The sequence below is a fragment of the Copadichromis virginalis genome, linkage group LG6 (assembly GCF_057382275.1).
Source record: "Copadichromis virginalis isolate Kocher_CV1m ecotype Utaka linkage group LG6, C_Virginalis_male_GT1.1, whole genome shotgun sequence".
Classification (NCBI taxonomy): Eukaryota; Metazoa; Chordata; class Actinopteri; order Cichliformes; family Cichlidae; genus Copadichromis; species Copadichromis virginalis.
In genome coordinates, this window is record NC_140623.1 from 31,801,965 (window position 1) to 31,817,075 (window position 15,111).

General features: G+C 36.9%; 1 protein-coding gene across 6 annotated transcripts in view; it reads left to right on the forward strand.

The window, feature by feature from the left end:
• micu3a (mitochondrial calcium uptake 3a) overlaps positions 1-15,111 on the forward strand; it is a 41,833-nt gene that overhangs the window by 15,078 nt on the left and 11,644 nt on the right. For 3 of the 6 annotated variants that reach the window (XM_085459878.1, XM_085459873.1, XM_085459877.1), the window contains exons 5-9: positions 4,423-4,470; positions 6,067-6,149; positions 8,368-8,439; positions 9,614-9,655; positions 12,747-12,842. In XM_085459878.1, coding sequence (XP_085316004.1) covers positions 4,423-4,470; positions 6,067-6,149; positions 8,368-8,439; positions 9,614-9,655; positions 12,747-12,842 — 341 coding nt within the window. The remainder of the gene's footprint in view (positions 1-4,422; positions 4,471-6,066; positions 6,150-8,367; positions 8,440-9,613; positions 9,656-12,746; positions 12,843-15,111) is intronic. The other 3 variants (XM_085459875.1, XM_085459874.1, XM_085459876.1) reach the window with 2 other exon arrangements.

Genomic DNA, 15,111 nt, shown 5'->3' on the forward strand with positions numbered 1-15,111 from the left:
GCTTTCAAGTTGTTAAAGATTATTTAAAATACTGAACAATTGTTTGCTGATACACTGTCAGAGAATTTAATGTTGTAAAAATCACGACTGTCATTTTAAGACCATGTATATGTATAATGTCTATTCTCTATGTCTGTATGTTCCCTAACTCCTCCTAATCAGTCACCTTAATCAGTTTGAATGAAACTTTATAAACTGCCTAGAGCACCACGATTATCATTTATTTAGCTTTTGGAAATTATTTTTAAAACACACAAATGAATTGAGTGCTAAATATAATACTTTGTCCTCTTATAAGTCATATATATTATGTGTAGTAACTAATGTCAAAACAAATTGTGACATTACATTCACATTATGTATGTGTACATTGTTCGGAAATACATTTTGGTAATCAAAATTTTAGTGCAGTGACACTTTGGGTTACTGGAATGAGCTGTCATGCATATATGTAAATAAGTGTGCATCAAACAGTGACACTAATAGTACCTGGGATTGATTGCTTTGTCTTATACAATAAACATGTCGCCTCCAAAGAAGAATAGATACAAGTATTTATTATTCATTTGTCTGGTGTTTATGAACAGCCATTTATGCCATATGACTACATAAAAAGATATTAATGAAGATAAAGAGAATAACATGATAAATTAGCATATATGTCTGTGTTTTAGGACAGGAGCAAAGGGGCGGGGTTTTTGCTTGGATCACTAATATAATTATGCATCCTTGCAATTAACTTAATTATCTTTATTATGTATTTTTTTTCTTTTCATTCAGCCCGCAAATACCTAACAGAGGTAGTAGAAATCTAAGAGGTATTCTTGCATCATGTTATATTTCTTAGGTGATACACCTGCATGACTGTCAGGGTTCTTACATTATTATACAGTAACTGCGATGACCTAACTGTGCTTTTGTGCACATTTCCCAGTGCTTGGCTCTCAGTGTGTGATAAAATCATACTTGTGAGTTGTGTGTCACTGTAGGGGTCTCTAATCCAAGTTTGTGCCATGCTGTTACTCCGTACAGCTGAACAACCTCCTCTCCTCTCCTCTCCTCTCCTCTCCTCTCCTCTCCTCTACAATTTATGCAACACTAAAAGATAGAGAAAAGCTCACCCTAATTAAGCATTTGCCTCAGGAGTATGTAACAGAGGAATAACACAGTCTGGGACTGATTCCCTGTAGTGATAATTACACAGATACACAGATATACACACACTGGGAGATGCTAAATATAGCAAACCATGTGTGATGCATCCCCTCTCTTCCTCTACCATAATAACAAAGGTATATTCTTAAGCTTGTAACGTTTGAGTGTGTTTGATTTAGTCTACAGGGACAAGTAGCCAGGAGGGTGGTCTGCTTCCTTTTTTCATCAGAGAGATGGAGAGAAAAAAAGAATAGAGTAGGAAAATCAAATCAGGGAGTGAAAAGGAGATTTAAAAGGAGAGTGGGAGAAATATAAGAAACAGATGGAGTGTAAAAGATGGGCTATAAAAGACAAACAGGCAAAGTAGACAGAGAAATGAATATGGTAAGAGAGGAAAAAGAGAAAGTTTGTAAACAGAAACCTCAGGGTAATCTATGGTTATTGTACTTTAACCATTCATTCCTGGTGGAGCACTACTGAGACCACACACACCATCAAGATTTAACAGGGCTGATTTTTTCATTCACATACAGTAAAACATTCTTGATTTCCAAGGTTTGGTTTTTTTTGGGTTTTTTTACATATTTCTCATGTGTCAGAACATCAAACAAATTTAAATGTTAGACAAAGATAACCTGAGTAAATACAAGCTCGCGGCTGTAAGAGACGCTCAGAGCAAAGGCTCCAGCCATCCATTCCAATACAAACACATCAAAGTATGACTAATAATTCAACAATAAAATAGCTTTATGTTGTGGCCATCACATTGTGTTTTCCAAAGTGATTTAGGATCTGAAAGTGAACAGATTTAGGGTACGTAATGCTTTTTTCGGTTTATTTTCATTTCACACGTAAAACACATTTATACATTCATTCCAACTTGCTCTCATTCCCATACCGACAATTTGTCACAGTCGTTGGTATTTTACGCGTCAGGATGAGAACGTGTTGCAAAAAGCAACACATCGTGCCACGATATTAAGAAACAGCCGAAAAACAAAGTCATTGACATCTATCAGTCTGGATTTCAAAGGGTCACAAAACTACTGCATATGTTACCTAGATTTCACAAAATTCATACTACTTTTTTAAATTCAGGTGCTTTCAGTCCCATTCCCGCAGGTGTATAAAATGTGTGGCCTTGCATGCATTTGTAAAAGAATGAGTCCTTCTACAGCGCTCACTGAACTCAGTCGTGTCACTGTTGCAACAAGTCAGTCCATTAAATTTAAATCCTATATTTTCACAATCAGCTGTAAGTGGTTTTACTACAAAGTGGAGGGATTTAGTAACCATAGAAACTCAGCCATGAAGTGGCAGACCCCATAAAGTTATATAGCGGGGGTCACCGAGTGCTGAGGTACATAATGTGTAAAGCTCCAAAACTCCAGTGACATTAACATCAGCACACAAGCTGTTCTCAGGAACTTCATGACATGGCTTTTCAGTGGCTGAACAGCTCCTGTGGGTGTGATGTGTACGTGGCCCAGTACGTTTGAAAGTTGAAATCGTTGTAATGTCTTTGGATTTCTGAGCTCGATAGAGTTGAAAATCAGACAAAGACTCAAAGGGGTTCACTGTGTCTGTGTGTTAATGTCAGAACACACTACATTAATTCATGATTGATTAATTGATTATCAGTTATTTATGACTACCACAGTATGGGTAATGCATTACTGTGCTTTAGAAAAATTGACTGTGTAAGTATACAGTAACATGCTGGGTATGTATATCGCAGATTTAACACAATGTTAATCCATGTTTCCATCTGTCACACACAACAGCTGAGTAAATATTCCTTTCATAGTACCAGTATAAAGCATTTGTGTTAACTGGGAATGCCTTTTTGGTTTTTGACTTTCTGACTTTGATAAAGTAAGTGAAATGCCACACATTGGATAATTAAATCAAAAATAATTTCAGACTGCAGTGAAAATATAACTGGAAATATAGTCAAAGCAGTAAAGACTCATTGCAGTCATTTGCATTGCCTGTATGCAACATGGAACATTGTTACCTGTGCCTAATATGTTAATACTCATGTGACACATTCATGTTTTCCATTTAAAACGGTTTATTAGTACTACTGTAATGTCATCATGGTTCACATGTACTTAACTAACCCTTATATTTGTCTTTAGTTGACCTGCACAACAAACACAAAATTTAGATCTTCTTGGGCTTCTTAATATATGCTATTCTAGTGAGTCCATAGCAGATGTCCATAATAGAGGAAGGTGCTTTAGTATTAACATATGCATTGATATAGATTAAGTTAAATAAATTTCTCTGGAGGTAAATATCAGGGTTTTTTGAGTTAATAAAATTTCTTGGGGCTGATTCAAACCATCAGATTTGTTATTATTGGATTACAATGGACTCTTAACATCTTTAACCCACTGACAATTAAAAGAAAAGGAAGGCAAAATCAACAAACATATGGAACATATGTTAATGTTAAAACTATTGGAGAGGACATATAATGCCTGTTTACAGCCCTTTCCATCATGATTAAATATCACCTTGAGATCAGTATTAATCCCTCTTATTCTGTGGTATATCACTGAAAGCATGGGAGCGTAAACACACAACAGACTGTATTATAGAAACCTGAGTAGCTTCAATTTTGTATGCTCTAGTCTATGCAGAGCTCAGGCTACATGGGGGAAAAAGACTTCAGTTCCAAACCAGCTCCTCTACACAAAGCAGTCAAGCATCAGCAAAACACAAGGCTCACACTGACTTTAACTGGTGTCGTGTTCACCCTCACACACTCATGCATACATACACACAAATGGGGGAGAAGTCTCCCGTAACACTCAAGCGAACCACCCTGAACTATCTGAACGATCAGACAGAAAGCGAAAAAAGAGGGAGAGAGAGCGTAGATGGAGCTGCAAAGATTCCTGAATGTGCCTGAGGCAAGAAAGGATCACCTCCTGAAACATTTTTCACTTGCTTATCCAAACACAAGACACATACACACACAGACACACGCTAGCCTGTGTCTTTACTCTGGACACTTGGGGTGTAGAAAAAGAATCGGTGTGTGGCCAAATGGCCGCTGGCAGCTCCGCTTTGAGAAGACACATTTTAAGATGCTATCTCCATGAAAGGAAGGATTATGTGTGTTAGTGTGTATGTCTTTGTGTGAGGCCCACAGTCTTTGAACATCTGTAAACATTGTGAATGTGTGTATGTGTGTGTGTGTGTGTGAGTTGAATATGACCTCTTCCTTAACTCTCTCTGTCTTGATCTCATTACCAGGCATCATCTCATACACAGAGTACCTGTTCCTGCTCTGCATCTTGACAAGTGAGTCAATTCAGTTGCACACATTCTCCTTTCACTTAAACTCATCTGCACCTTTTTATCATATCTCTTTCACCCAGTTGTTGTTTGCATTATTATATTCTTATTTTTAGAAAAATTACGTGACAAAGCGAAGTGCGCTAAGTACATATAGAAATTTAAAAAATGTTGATCTCACAAATGCTGTGGTTTTCCCCTTCACCTTAGGGCAAGACAAAAAGAGACAGAGACAGACCAAAGATGAAAAAAATGTAAACGTAAGGAAAGTTGCAAGAACATCTTCTCAAAAGATGAAGAAAAGTAATAGATAAATTTCTTTAACAAAAGAAAAAAAGAAAGTGGCTATAAAATTCCATAAAGTTTATTCTTTTCATCTGGAAGCAACAATTTCAGTACTTTCAGCACTCATCCAAGTGACCCAGTCTCCCCCTAACCTTACAAACAGTCCAGCTGCATAACGATTGAAAGTAGCGTCACTGCATAACAATGAGCAATGAGATCAGTTTCATAATGGTTGATATGCAAATTGGCGTGACCGTTAATCAGTAGCCTCTTGCACTCTTCACAGACAGTTGGGTAATGACTGCGATCAGATGGTTAAAGATTTTCTCTAAGGCCTCCTCAATTCCAACATTGTCATTCCCTTTTCACATAAATGTCCTCCTTGGCTCCTTGATGATACCAGCGTTCCTCCCTGTCCAGGATGTGCACGTCCTTGTAATTGAAAGCGTGACCATTGGCCCGTGTGTCTAAGTGGACTAAAGAGTCAAGGCCAGAGGACGAGGCTCTTCTGTGTTGCGCCGTCCACTTAGCCAGAGGTTGTTTGGTGTCCCCGGTGTATAATTTACAGCCATCCTCTTGACATTTAAGAGTGTACACTGTATTGCTCTGATGCTTGGGGGTGGGCCAGTCACTGGCATAGCATGTTTTAGGGTGTTTTACAAATATGGATCTCAGCTATACTGACACATAAGGGATCAATAAAAAGTTGTTTCTTTTAATGATTTTTCCACAAATTTTAATTTTAATTCAACCTAAATAGATGATGGATGAAGTTATAGTGAATAAAAATAAGCATACTTGATCTTAACTGCTCAGTTTCTGCTTGCAGGGGGCTGGAGTTTGTCATAGCTGCCACAGGGTGAAAGGCAGTGCACACCCCCACACCAAAAACCATAAGACCATAATTGAAATTACATTTTACTTCATCTCTTAGACGTATGACCAGCATGTGAAACTAGTTTAAATAGAAATTACTGTCTTTTTTTCTTTTTCTTTTTTTTTTTACATGCATGCTTCCTTGTTTGGCCTTAAAAATGGTTGAATAAATAGAATAAAATGTCAAATTGAAAGGTCAGTCTGTAGCAAATGTATTTGTTCTGCTATTGTGTTTTTTTTTTAAATAACTTTAACCTGGTCAACACTTTAATGTTTTCTTTGGATAAGCAGCTATGTTTGAAACTGTGGCTTCATTTAAGTCATTCTCCCTCCTATTGATGCTTTGAGACACTTTTTCCACTTACTATTTATGGATTTCAAATTGCCTTTAACAAACACATGCACACACTCACCCTATGTGTTCCCTTCTCTGTTCCCCAGAGCCTCATGCTGGCTTTAAGATTGCTTTCAATATGTTTGATGCAGACGGCAACCAGATGGTGGATAAGAGGGAGTTCCTAGTGGTGAGTCGCAGATATTGGGAGAAAACCTGAATTTACATATTAATATTAACCCTTTTTGTTACTCCTTTTACTAAAAAGCAGTGTTAAAGAATAGCTTTAGTATTAAATAACAATCCATGATTTTAGAGTGGACAAAAGACAAAACCTTACTTTTGAAAATCTAATTTTGACTTGTACCATGGTGTTTTAATGTAGTTTATTAAATTACTAAAATTAAAGAGGCCCTATTTTGCCCATTTTCAAGTCAATATTTTAATTCTTGGACTCTTATAGTACAAATATGTTTATGTGATTTACAGGAAAAAGGATACTAAACCTTATACATCAAATGACGGGCTTTAGTGCAGACCCTCAGTTCATCCAGTGTCACCCTCTGACTCATGATGTCTGGTTTTTGAAAAGTAAAGATTGGCGTACCAGAAATCCTCATCTTGAAGCTTTAAAAACAAGATTGCACAAATCAGTCCATCCTAGATGTTTTTTCCTTGCCTGGTTGTTTTCTATGTCAGTATTAGCAACTATAATGAACTTAACACTGTTTATGAACTGTCAAACCAGGCATAGTAGAAACACTTGAATTGTCATAGATCACATTTATAGATCAAATGTCAGTATGTCAAATCTTGTCTACCTTACATTACTAAAATGATTCCTTACCCACTGTGACTTGGGCTGTTACAGTACTACAAGCTCAATACTGATAAATTTAATACCTGACATTCTACCATTTTTGATATCACAGGTCAAAACTCCCCAAAAAGGACAAGATTTTTTGATTTTCTGTGGTAGTGCTGTGCTTCTGGTGACTTGGCTCCACATTTTTGTTGCTAATCGAGTAGAGTTGGTAAGGCAGGCTGCTCTAGTTGATGTTAGACTTTTCCTAGCTTCTGTCTGGGATTTTTAAAGAGATTTAACAGTTTTTAGATACAAATAATTGTGCTCTCTGGTTAAATTAACATCACCATGTTACAGATGGGCAAGATTGAGAACATTTGCTGCTACTACCTTATTGAAAACTTAACAGACTGACAGCTTGAAATTAATCTTGATTCTCAGCATGTTACATTACGTTTGTAAACTCAGTAAATCATTTCAGAATTTGGACTAATGCTTGGTCGTGTTTCAGCTTTATCTGCCTGTAAGACTGTTCCTCAAGTCTCATGCAAGCATCCTTGCGCTCTCAAACAATACATTCACAGATTGCATCATTTACAGAAGTCTTTTCCCTATTAAAGTGTCTCCATCATCTTAATCAATAAAAAAAACATTTGGCCAACATTGTAGTACCCTAAGCGAATATACTATTATGTACCTTTATTCCCAGTGCCTTGAGCTTTAACTATATTTTAACGTTTAAAGCAGTTAAAAAGGTTGACTTTGAATTTGCATCTTCTAAAGGCAGCTTATTACAAAGCTGAGAAGACTAACTGTAGGATTTCTTGAGGGCTACACATGTGTTTCTTTCCCTGTGGGATAGAACTGACACGTTTTCAAGTCAAAACACCGCTGCAGGCATGAAGGGATCAGAGTCTCTGAAGGTTGGTGGGAGTGGGATGGCACATCAGCAGGAGGGAGTGGTAATGATTTAAAATCCTGTGGGAGCAGGCAGGTGTGGGACAGAAAAAGATTCTCACATTGAGGGTTTAGATACAGATTTTTCTGTTTTACATGTGATATTGGTTGTCAGAGTAATTAAATATTCTTAAATGGAAATTGAACAATACCAGTGACTATTGCTGTCTTTTATGATCATATGCTCTTAGAGAGCGTTTATGTATCTGTATTTGTGTAGACATCAGGTTGCTGTGTTTGTGGTTGTGCATTTTTTATTTAACTCTTAATTAATTATAACATTTATATTACAAATCTCGTTATTTTATTTCAAAGAAATTAGTATTTTAATTTAAATTTGAATAAGTAAGTATATAAAAACTTACCCGACACTGTAGTGTAGAAGCAGTTGTTTTTTTTCATATTGAATTCAGCATTGATTTTTCCTTTAATAACACATATGCATAAACATAAATCACTTCCAGAGTGAAACCTGAATACTCCCTTAATCATGCTGCCAAAAGACCATTACCTGAATGACATCATAGATGTGCTTGAAAGAGTGAATGACCTTGTTTGAACTCATTTGAGCATTTCATTTTTTTAACAGCGTTTTAGATCTGACTTTGAATTGTCAATGAGCTCCTCGTCTTTTCTCTCATTACAGCTTCAGGAGATCTTTAGGAAGAAAAACGAGAAGAAAGGAAGGAAAGGAGATGCTGAGAAGTCCGCGCAGTTGGTAAGGAAGATGGTAACGGGGTGTGGGGGTGTATGCTCAGACAAGCATGGGTATTACTGCTAATTAACCTTAATGCTGGCAACAGTGAACCAACCATGAATAGTCTATGTGGATGTGGACTTCATAAATGCTTCTGTTGTTAGTGGGGTAAACTTAAAAGACAGGTAAACATTAATGTAAACTTACTTTACATTTTAATATATCCATGAGTGTAAACTGTCACAACACCTCTTACCATTTAGTTAAGGTTGCTGACAGAAGTGCTGTGTCACACTGCGCACATGGATTTATTAAAAACGATCATCATGATCGTCAAAGTTAACTGTCATTTGTATTCATGCAGGTGTGAAACTAAACCTTTCATGTAACTAGTTTTGAGTGCATGCTGCCTCGTAGAAACTGTTTGGTATCTCTGTGACAGTTATCCCTGCTGTGGACTTGGTATATTTGATTTATATATATGATAGAATATGTGTCTTTCTCAGCACTTTATGCGATTGAGTTTTAGAAATAACACCAAGCACCTCGCATTACTGCTCTCTTTGTGTCAGAGTGTATATGCAACTTAATAACTATCAAAGAGAGCAGGTTTGATGAGTTAGTATTAACTTGTCCCATCCCACATATGTGTTGTGCTACAAACAGATTAATTAAGGTAACTTACAAACAGATAAGCCATTAGGTATCTTGTGCATTAGTTATAGTAAAATGTTCTCAAGGTAAGTTTTTCATGACATGATTTGCAAAAGAAATATTTAAAAGCTTCTTATTAAAATCTTCCTTTTGTTACTTATCTATATCTTATTGATTTTGAAGTAAATCTTTCAAACCCAAGTTTACTAAGAACCTGTGTAGATGTGTAAGCAAATAAGAGATAGAGATTTGTTGATCTAAGCATTGGGTATCTTACAGAACAGTCCTGGTTGTGCTGTTGGCTCACAGGAAATACTGTCACTGAAAAATGAAGGATATGTTTCCCACATAACTTATCTCTTGAAAGTACATGCTTGGTGTTAGGCACAGTGTGTATTCTAAAATGTAATCATAGATGTGTTGAAAATGGCACATCCTCTTTCCTTGCATGTACTAACATGTCTTTTACCTTCTCTCCTCCTCTCTGACTGCATGCTCTGTCCTCTTCTTTCTCTTCCTCGTGTCTCTCTCTGTGTGTTAGAGTATGCAGCTGTATGGATATCAGGTTGCCCCCATGAACAGCGTAGGTATCCACATGGCATAGTCTCGTTTTCTGCTTTTTAGATAGATAAAGATATTTATGGAGCAGAGAATAGGCTGTTTTTATTAGCTGGGTCAGTTCAACAGCTTTATTGTTTAGCAATCAGTCAGAGTAGAAACCTTATGGTAACAAAAAGCTTAAGTTTTGTGAAACCATGTGAGAATATGTTAAACTTTACCTGTGTGGAATTATATTTGTGTCAATAATAATGTGAAATAAAACATAATCATGGGCAAATATTTAAATTGAACACAGTAAACTGAACCTGTCAATCACAGAGGTTATGAGGTCACTTTCAAAGTGACCTTTTTCCTTTGGGCTCTGCCCTCCAAACTGTCAAAAGTCAGAATCATTCAAGCGAGACACAATTCAGCTTCGAGAGCAGAGCCGGCCAAGACAGCGTGAATCTGCTGCAGTGATTACCAAGGAGGTATTTTAACATTTCCGATGAATATTTTTGGGCTGCTGTGTGGAAATGAATAGCTGAAAAAATATAAATGATTTGTCTGTGATTGTGTTTTAGCTCACCTGCCACTTGTGACACATATATATTTCCATACATCTGAACTGTTTCTCAGTCACTAAAACATTTGCTTTGCAGTCTGTGTGTCACCATGCCTTTTAGATACAATTATTAAGTTTAATGTGAAAAATTAGGTGACAAGAGTTACATCAATCATATCTGTTCATTAATTATAAGGACACACCAACCCTGCCAAGTTTAAATTAATATAGATTGCCAGTACCTTTAAATATCACACATTAAATCACACATTAATGGCCTTTATTTTGCGTTCAGTTTAAACATTCCATATAATATATATATATGCAGCAGAGTTTTTTAATACACTGACTCTCTGGAGTCTAAAAACCTTAATAAAAATAAAAAGGCCTGTCATTCCCTTCTGCTCCTGATGATGGAAAAAGCCTTAAATTTGACCCAGTCCACCTGATCCTCTGTTATCAGTGAAATGTACTCTGTAAGCTACTTTGAAGGATGAATGTAAGAGAAAGAGAGAGGGAGAAGGGAAAAATTCAAGAAAGGTTGCCCATCTGTCAAGTCAGCTGATTGATTGATTGAGGGATGATTAATGGACAGACAAAGAAAAGAGTAATACATTTAAGGGGTCAGGAGAGATGAACTCTTACAAAAAGAGAGCGATGTAATTTAAAATGACCTGAGACCCTGTAGAGCTCTAAAGACAATCAGACTCCATTTTAGTCCTTTTTAGGACATGTGCTGTATTTTTTGGCAGTATTGTTTGTTCCTGATGGGGGAAGTTTGTTAATATAAAGATATAGAAGGAGATTTTTTTAGGGAAGGAGGCCAAGGGTACATACAAAAATATGTTTCTGTTGTCTGAACAAAATCATATTTACATAAAGAACACAAAGAGGTTGAATTTGTCTGTTGAGCCTTATGAGATCGAAAATGAAACAGATTTTTACCTCTCAAGGATGAATATTTCTTATTTACCAACCCTGTGCAAAATGCTGATAGATTTGACTTATTAATTGTATGTAACCTGATGAGCTCTAAGTCGGAAAACAATTATTAAGGCATCAATCATTAGGAAATAGTTGGAGATTGGCTATTGGGTATCAATGATGATGACTAAAACTACTGAAGCTGCTGTACAAAATTTTGCATATTAATGAATAATAATCACGTGTGACATTTCTGAAATGCTTTATATTATGGTTTAAATATTTAAATAATTAATTATACTTAAATTCTATATGTTTTTTCCTGCCTGGATTGTATTAGAAAAGATTTGCATAATTCAAAGTTCAAAATAATCCTTACTTCTGTTATTCTTGATGCAGCCGAGAAAAACGAGAAAAGCAAATTTAGCTCAAAAGCCACCATCCTTTTAATACAGCTTTCTTTTAATTGGTTGTCCATTGCAAACAAAAAATTTGAACAGCAGGTGAGCGGTGCTTCTGTGATCACAGCCAGAGCCGTGTACTTTAGATCACCGTATTAAGGACATTGCCTCCCTTTTAGCCATAAAAGCAGAAAGAAATGTTTAAAACTGAATGTTTTGGGTTAGGGTTCCAAGCCTGAGCTTTTCGCTCACAGAGATCACCAGGACCTCATTATTTGAAACATTGGACATTTAATTATAGTTCCATTTTATCACTTTCAAGTGCTTTTTTGTACCTAGTGTCTGTTGAGATGTAATGACAGTGACTGTAGCTGTCTGTTATGAGTAGTAATTTATATGTGGAGTGGAAACGGCCTGCAGTGTAGTTAAAATCAGCAGTGTGCTGTCAGAAACAATACACTACCAGCCACTGCTCTCTCTCTCTCTCTCTGTCATGCTGTCTCACACATAGACAGACACACACAGACAGACACACATATGCACTCCTCCTGTCACTGCTGTGATGGATAGCCGCATTGTCGCACTGAAGTTAAGAGCATTGCAGGGTCATGTTAAAATGGCTGCTGTTGCTTTCTCCCTGGAGAGAGAGACGAGGTGGGTGGTCAGAAGCTCAGCACCGTGGTCAGCCTTTATTAAGGTAGAATAACGTTTGCTAACAGAGCCAACTGTTGCTATAGAACTGCCTAAAGTACTTATTTAATAAAGAAAATGTGCTATAGGGTGACATCTTCATATATTTCTTCTTTAAAAACATTTTTTTTTCCTTGTGTTTGTTGCTGAGTCAGCAACATGAGTGAGTTATAGCTTCAGTGATTTAAACAGAATAGCACATCCATCATCATCCTGATGATTCCCTGTTGGTAGTATCCTTTCCTTTACCTGTAATCTAAACCTAGCTGCAGAGAAGCTAGCTATTTGTGTATGCCCCTTCCTGTTTGATGCTAACATGTTTTTGTGTTTTTTTATGTTTGAATGGATAGGGTCTCCTTTATTGAGAGAACTAGTGAGTGCCATGTGACACCTTTCCTAAATATCCACCTGTATGTTCACATATAAATTCAGAGATATAATCTGTGTATGTTTACTTATAATGACAACTGATTGAATGGGTAATGGACGTTTATTTCCTGTACTGGTTGATTTGGAGGTTGACTGACCCTGGCCCTGCTTGACCACTCCTACAGGTGCTAAAAAAAGACAGTCAGGAGTTTGTGGCGCGGAGTTACTGGGACGTTTTGAGGCGAAGCGCCAGTCAAGTCCTCTTTTCTGACCTGGCGGAGGTACACATACCCAATCGTCCACTGTTCCTTCACCCCTGCATTCATTATCCTTCACTTTTTTCCTCATTCTTCAGCACCAGATAGTTCACATAGAGGATCCAAATACCCCCACACGTTCACAGGAAATATGTTCCATCAAGCTGGCCAGAATCAAACTCGAAATCCTATATACTATATAATACTTTTCCCTGAGAATAAAAGCTTTACTTGAAACACACACCCCAGTTATTCTCCAATCTTCAGAGAAGTCATGTGTTAATGGTTGAAGTGCAAATGCACCAAAAAAGTTACTTTGAATCTTCACTCTAATATAGTCATTTTGGGATTATTGCAAAAGCTTTGGTCGTTCTAACTTTTATTCTGGTTTGGCTTGATAGTGATGATACGTTTCCTTGCTTTCTTTCTTTGTTTCCTAGATGTTAGAACAGAAATATCTCATCATTCTTCCCAGCGTTCCTTCCTTTGTCCCACAGCATTCTTCTTTGTTTTTCTTTCTAAAAATAGTAATAATTTAATTTTAGACTAGTGTAGAAATCATCACTGGTTTTTTTTTCAGTGTGAAATCATGTTTGTTTGGATGAGTTCTAAAAGAAACATTTAAAATCGGCATTCAAGCTCCAATGTTTACCTTTAATTTGTGAGAAAATATCTTTTTCTACTCGACACACTGTGGATTTGAATGAAATAATGTGAGCATCCTCCAAATGTTTCCTGTTTTGCTCCATCCTAAGTCATTTCACTCTGTCTGTGAAGATATTTATTTACTTTTGGATTATGAATATTTTGAAAGACTTTAGCCTTTGTTGTTGATCGGTACTGATCCATTAAATGACAAAGATTTTAATGTCCTTTTTTTAATAACTTGTCTTTTTTTCACCTTCTTTCTGTCTTCATTCTGCTTCATATGTGTATCTGTGCCTTGTTATCTGTGCCGTGTTGTGACTAGTGGCGTAGCTTTGGTGTCAGATCATTCCCACGTTGCGCCACAAGTGTTTAACAAGGATAAGACGGTTGACTGCAGAGCACATACAAAATCTTTGTCTCTTTATCACTACAAACTTAAATTCACGCAGTAGAATTCATGAGGAGTTACAGGACAACATCTTACACTATGATTTACACAAAAGGTTAACATTTGGAAAAAAAAACAACCTGCAAAATCCCTGGGATCAAAATTAAAACCAGATGGTGAGCTGAACTAATTGGAACTAGCAGGCATCCAACCTCATCCTTATTGTTTTAATGCACTATTCCAAGCTAGGAAAAGGTGATGATAGAATAATTGCTGAGACATTACCTCAGAAGCTTTTATGCTCTTTGGATCCCAGAATATCTGTTCATCAAACTGATACTTCTTAACATATTTCATGACTGGTGGTTTAACAAATGAGCTGTCTCAATAAATCAAAGTTAGTGTTTCCAGTTATTTCTACAATTGCAGCTTAAAGTGTCTTCCTGATAGTACTTTCTGAAGACTGGTAATCATTAGTAACAGCTAAAATAGTGCTAACAGACTAGCTCACTAATGACAGGTTGTCTGCTGTGTTGGCAGCGGAAGCTGAGGTTGAGGTAATGACAGTGAAACATAATGGGGTTGACCTTGTATTTACACCGTGCAGCCTTTCATCTGCCGGGATGTCAGACGGACAGAGGAGGAAAATCAGACATGGGGGGAAAAGAGTAAGGATTTTTTTTAATGGAGGGATATATTAAACATAAAAGGGATTAGAAATGATTTAGGATTAAATTAAGTAAGAAAAAAATGTGAAACAGTGACAAACAAGATGACAGCCAGGCAAAAGATGTAATTCAAAGAAATATAACATATCTTTAAGGACGCGATATCAGATAAGTGGAAAACATGAGGGTGAGGAGCACGCGAAGGAGATAAAATCAGAGTAAACAAATGGGTGAAAAAGGCCAAAGGAAGATGACACAGGTCAGCAGGCAGAACAAATGTTCAGGAACAAAGTGAGTGAGAAGAAAAGAAGTTCGGGAAGTACATTTGGGTGAAAAGAAAGAACCAGGTTGTATTTAGAGAAAGATGTGTTTACTCAACAGATTAGTCACCATTATACCTCTTTCCTTTTGTCTGGAGAAGGAGGGACTGACTGACAGGTAGAAAAGGAGGGAGTGTAGGACCGAGCAAATCACCTCTCTGTTTGTCAGGTGAAGGAGGTACTGACGGGTAGTGTGAGGTGAAAGGAAATCAGCGTAATCAGAGCAGGGGGTGGGATAAGATTAAAGGTATGATAAGAGATGTGAAGAA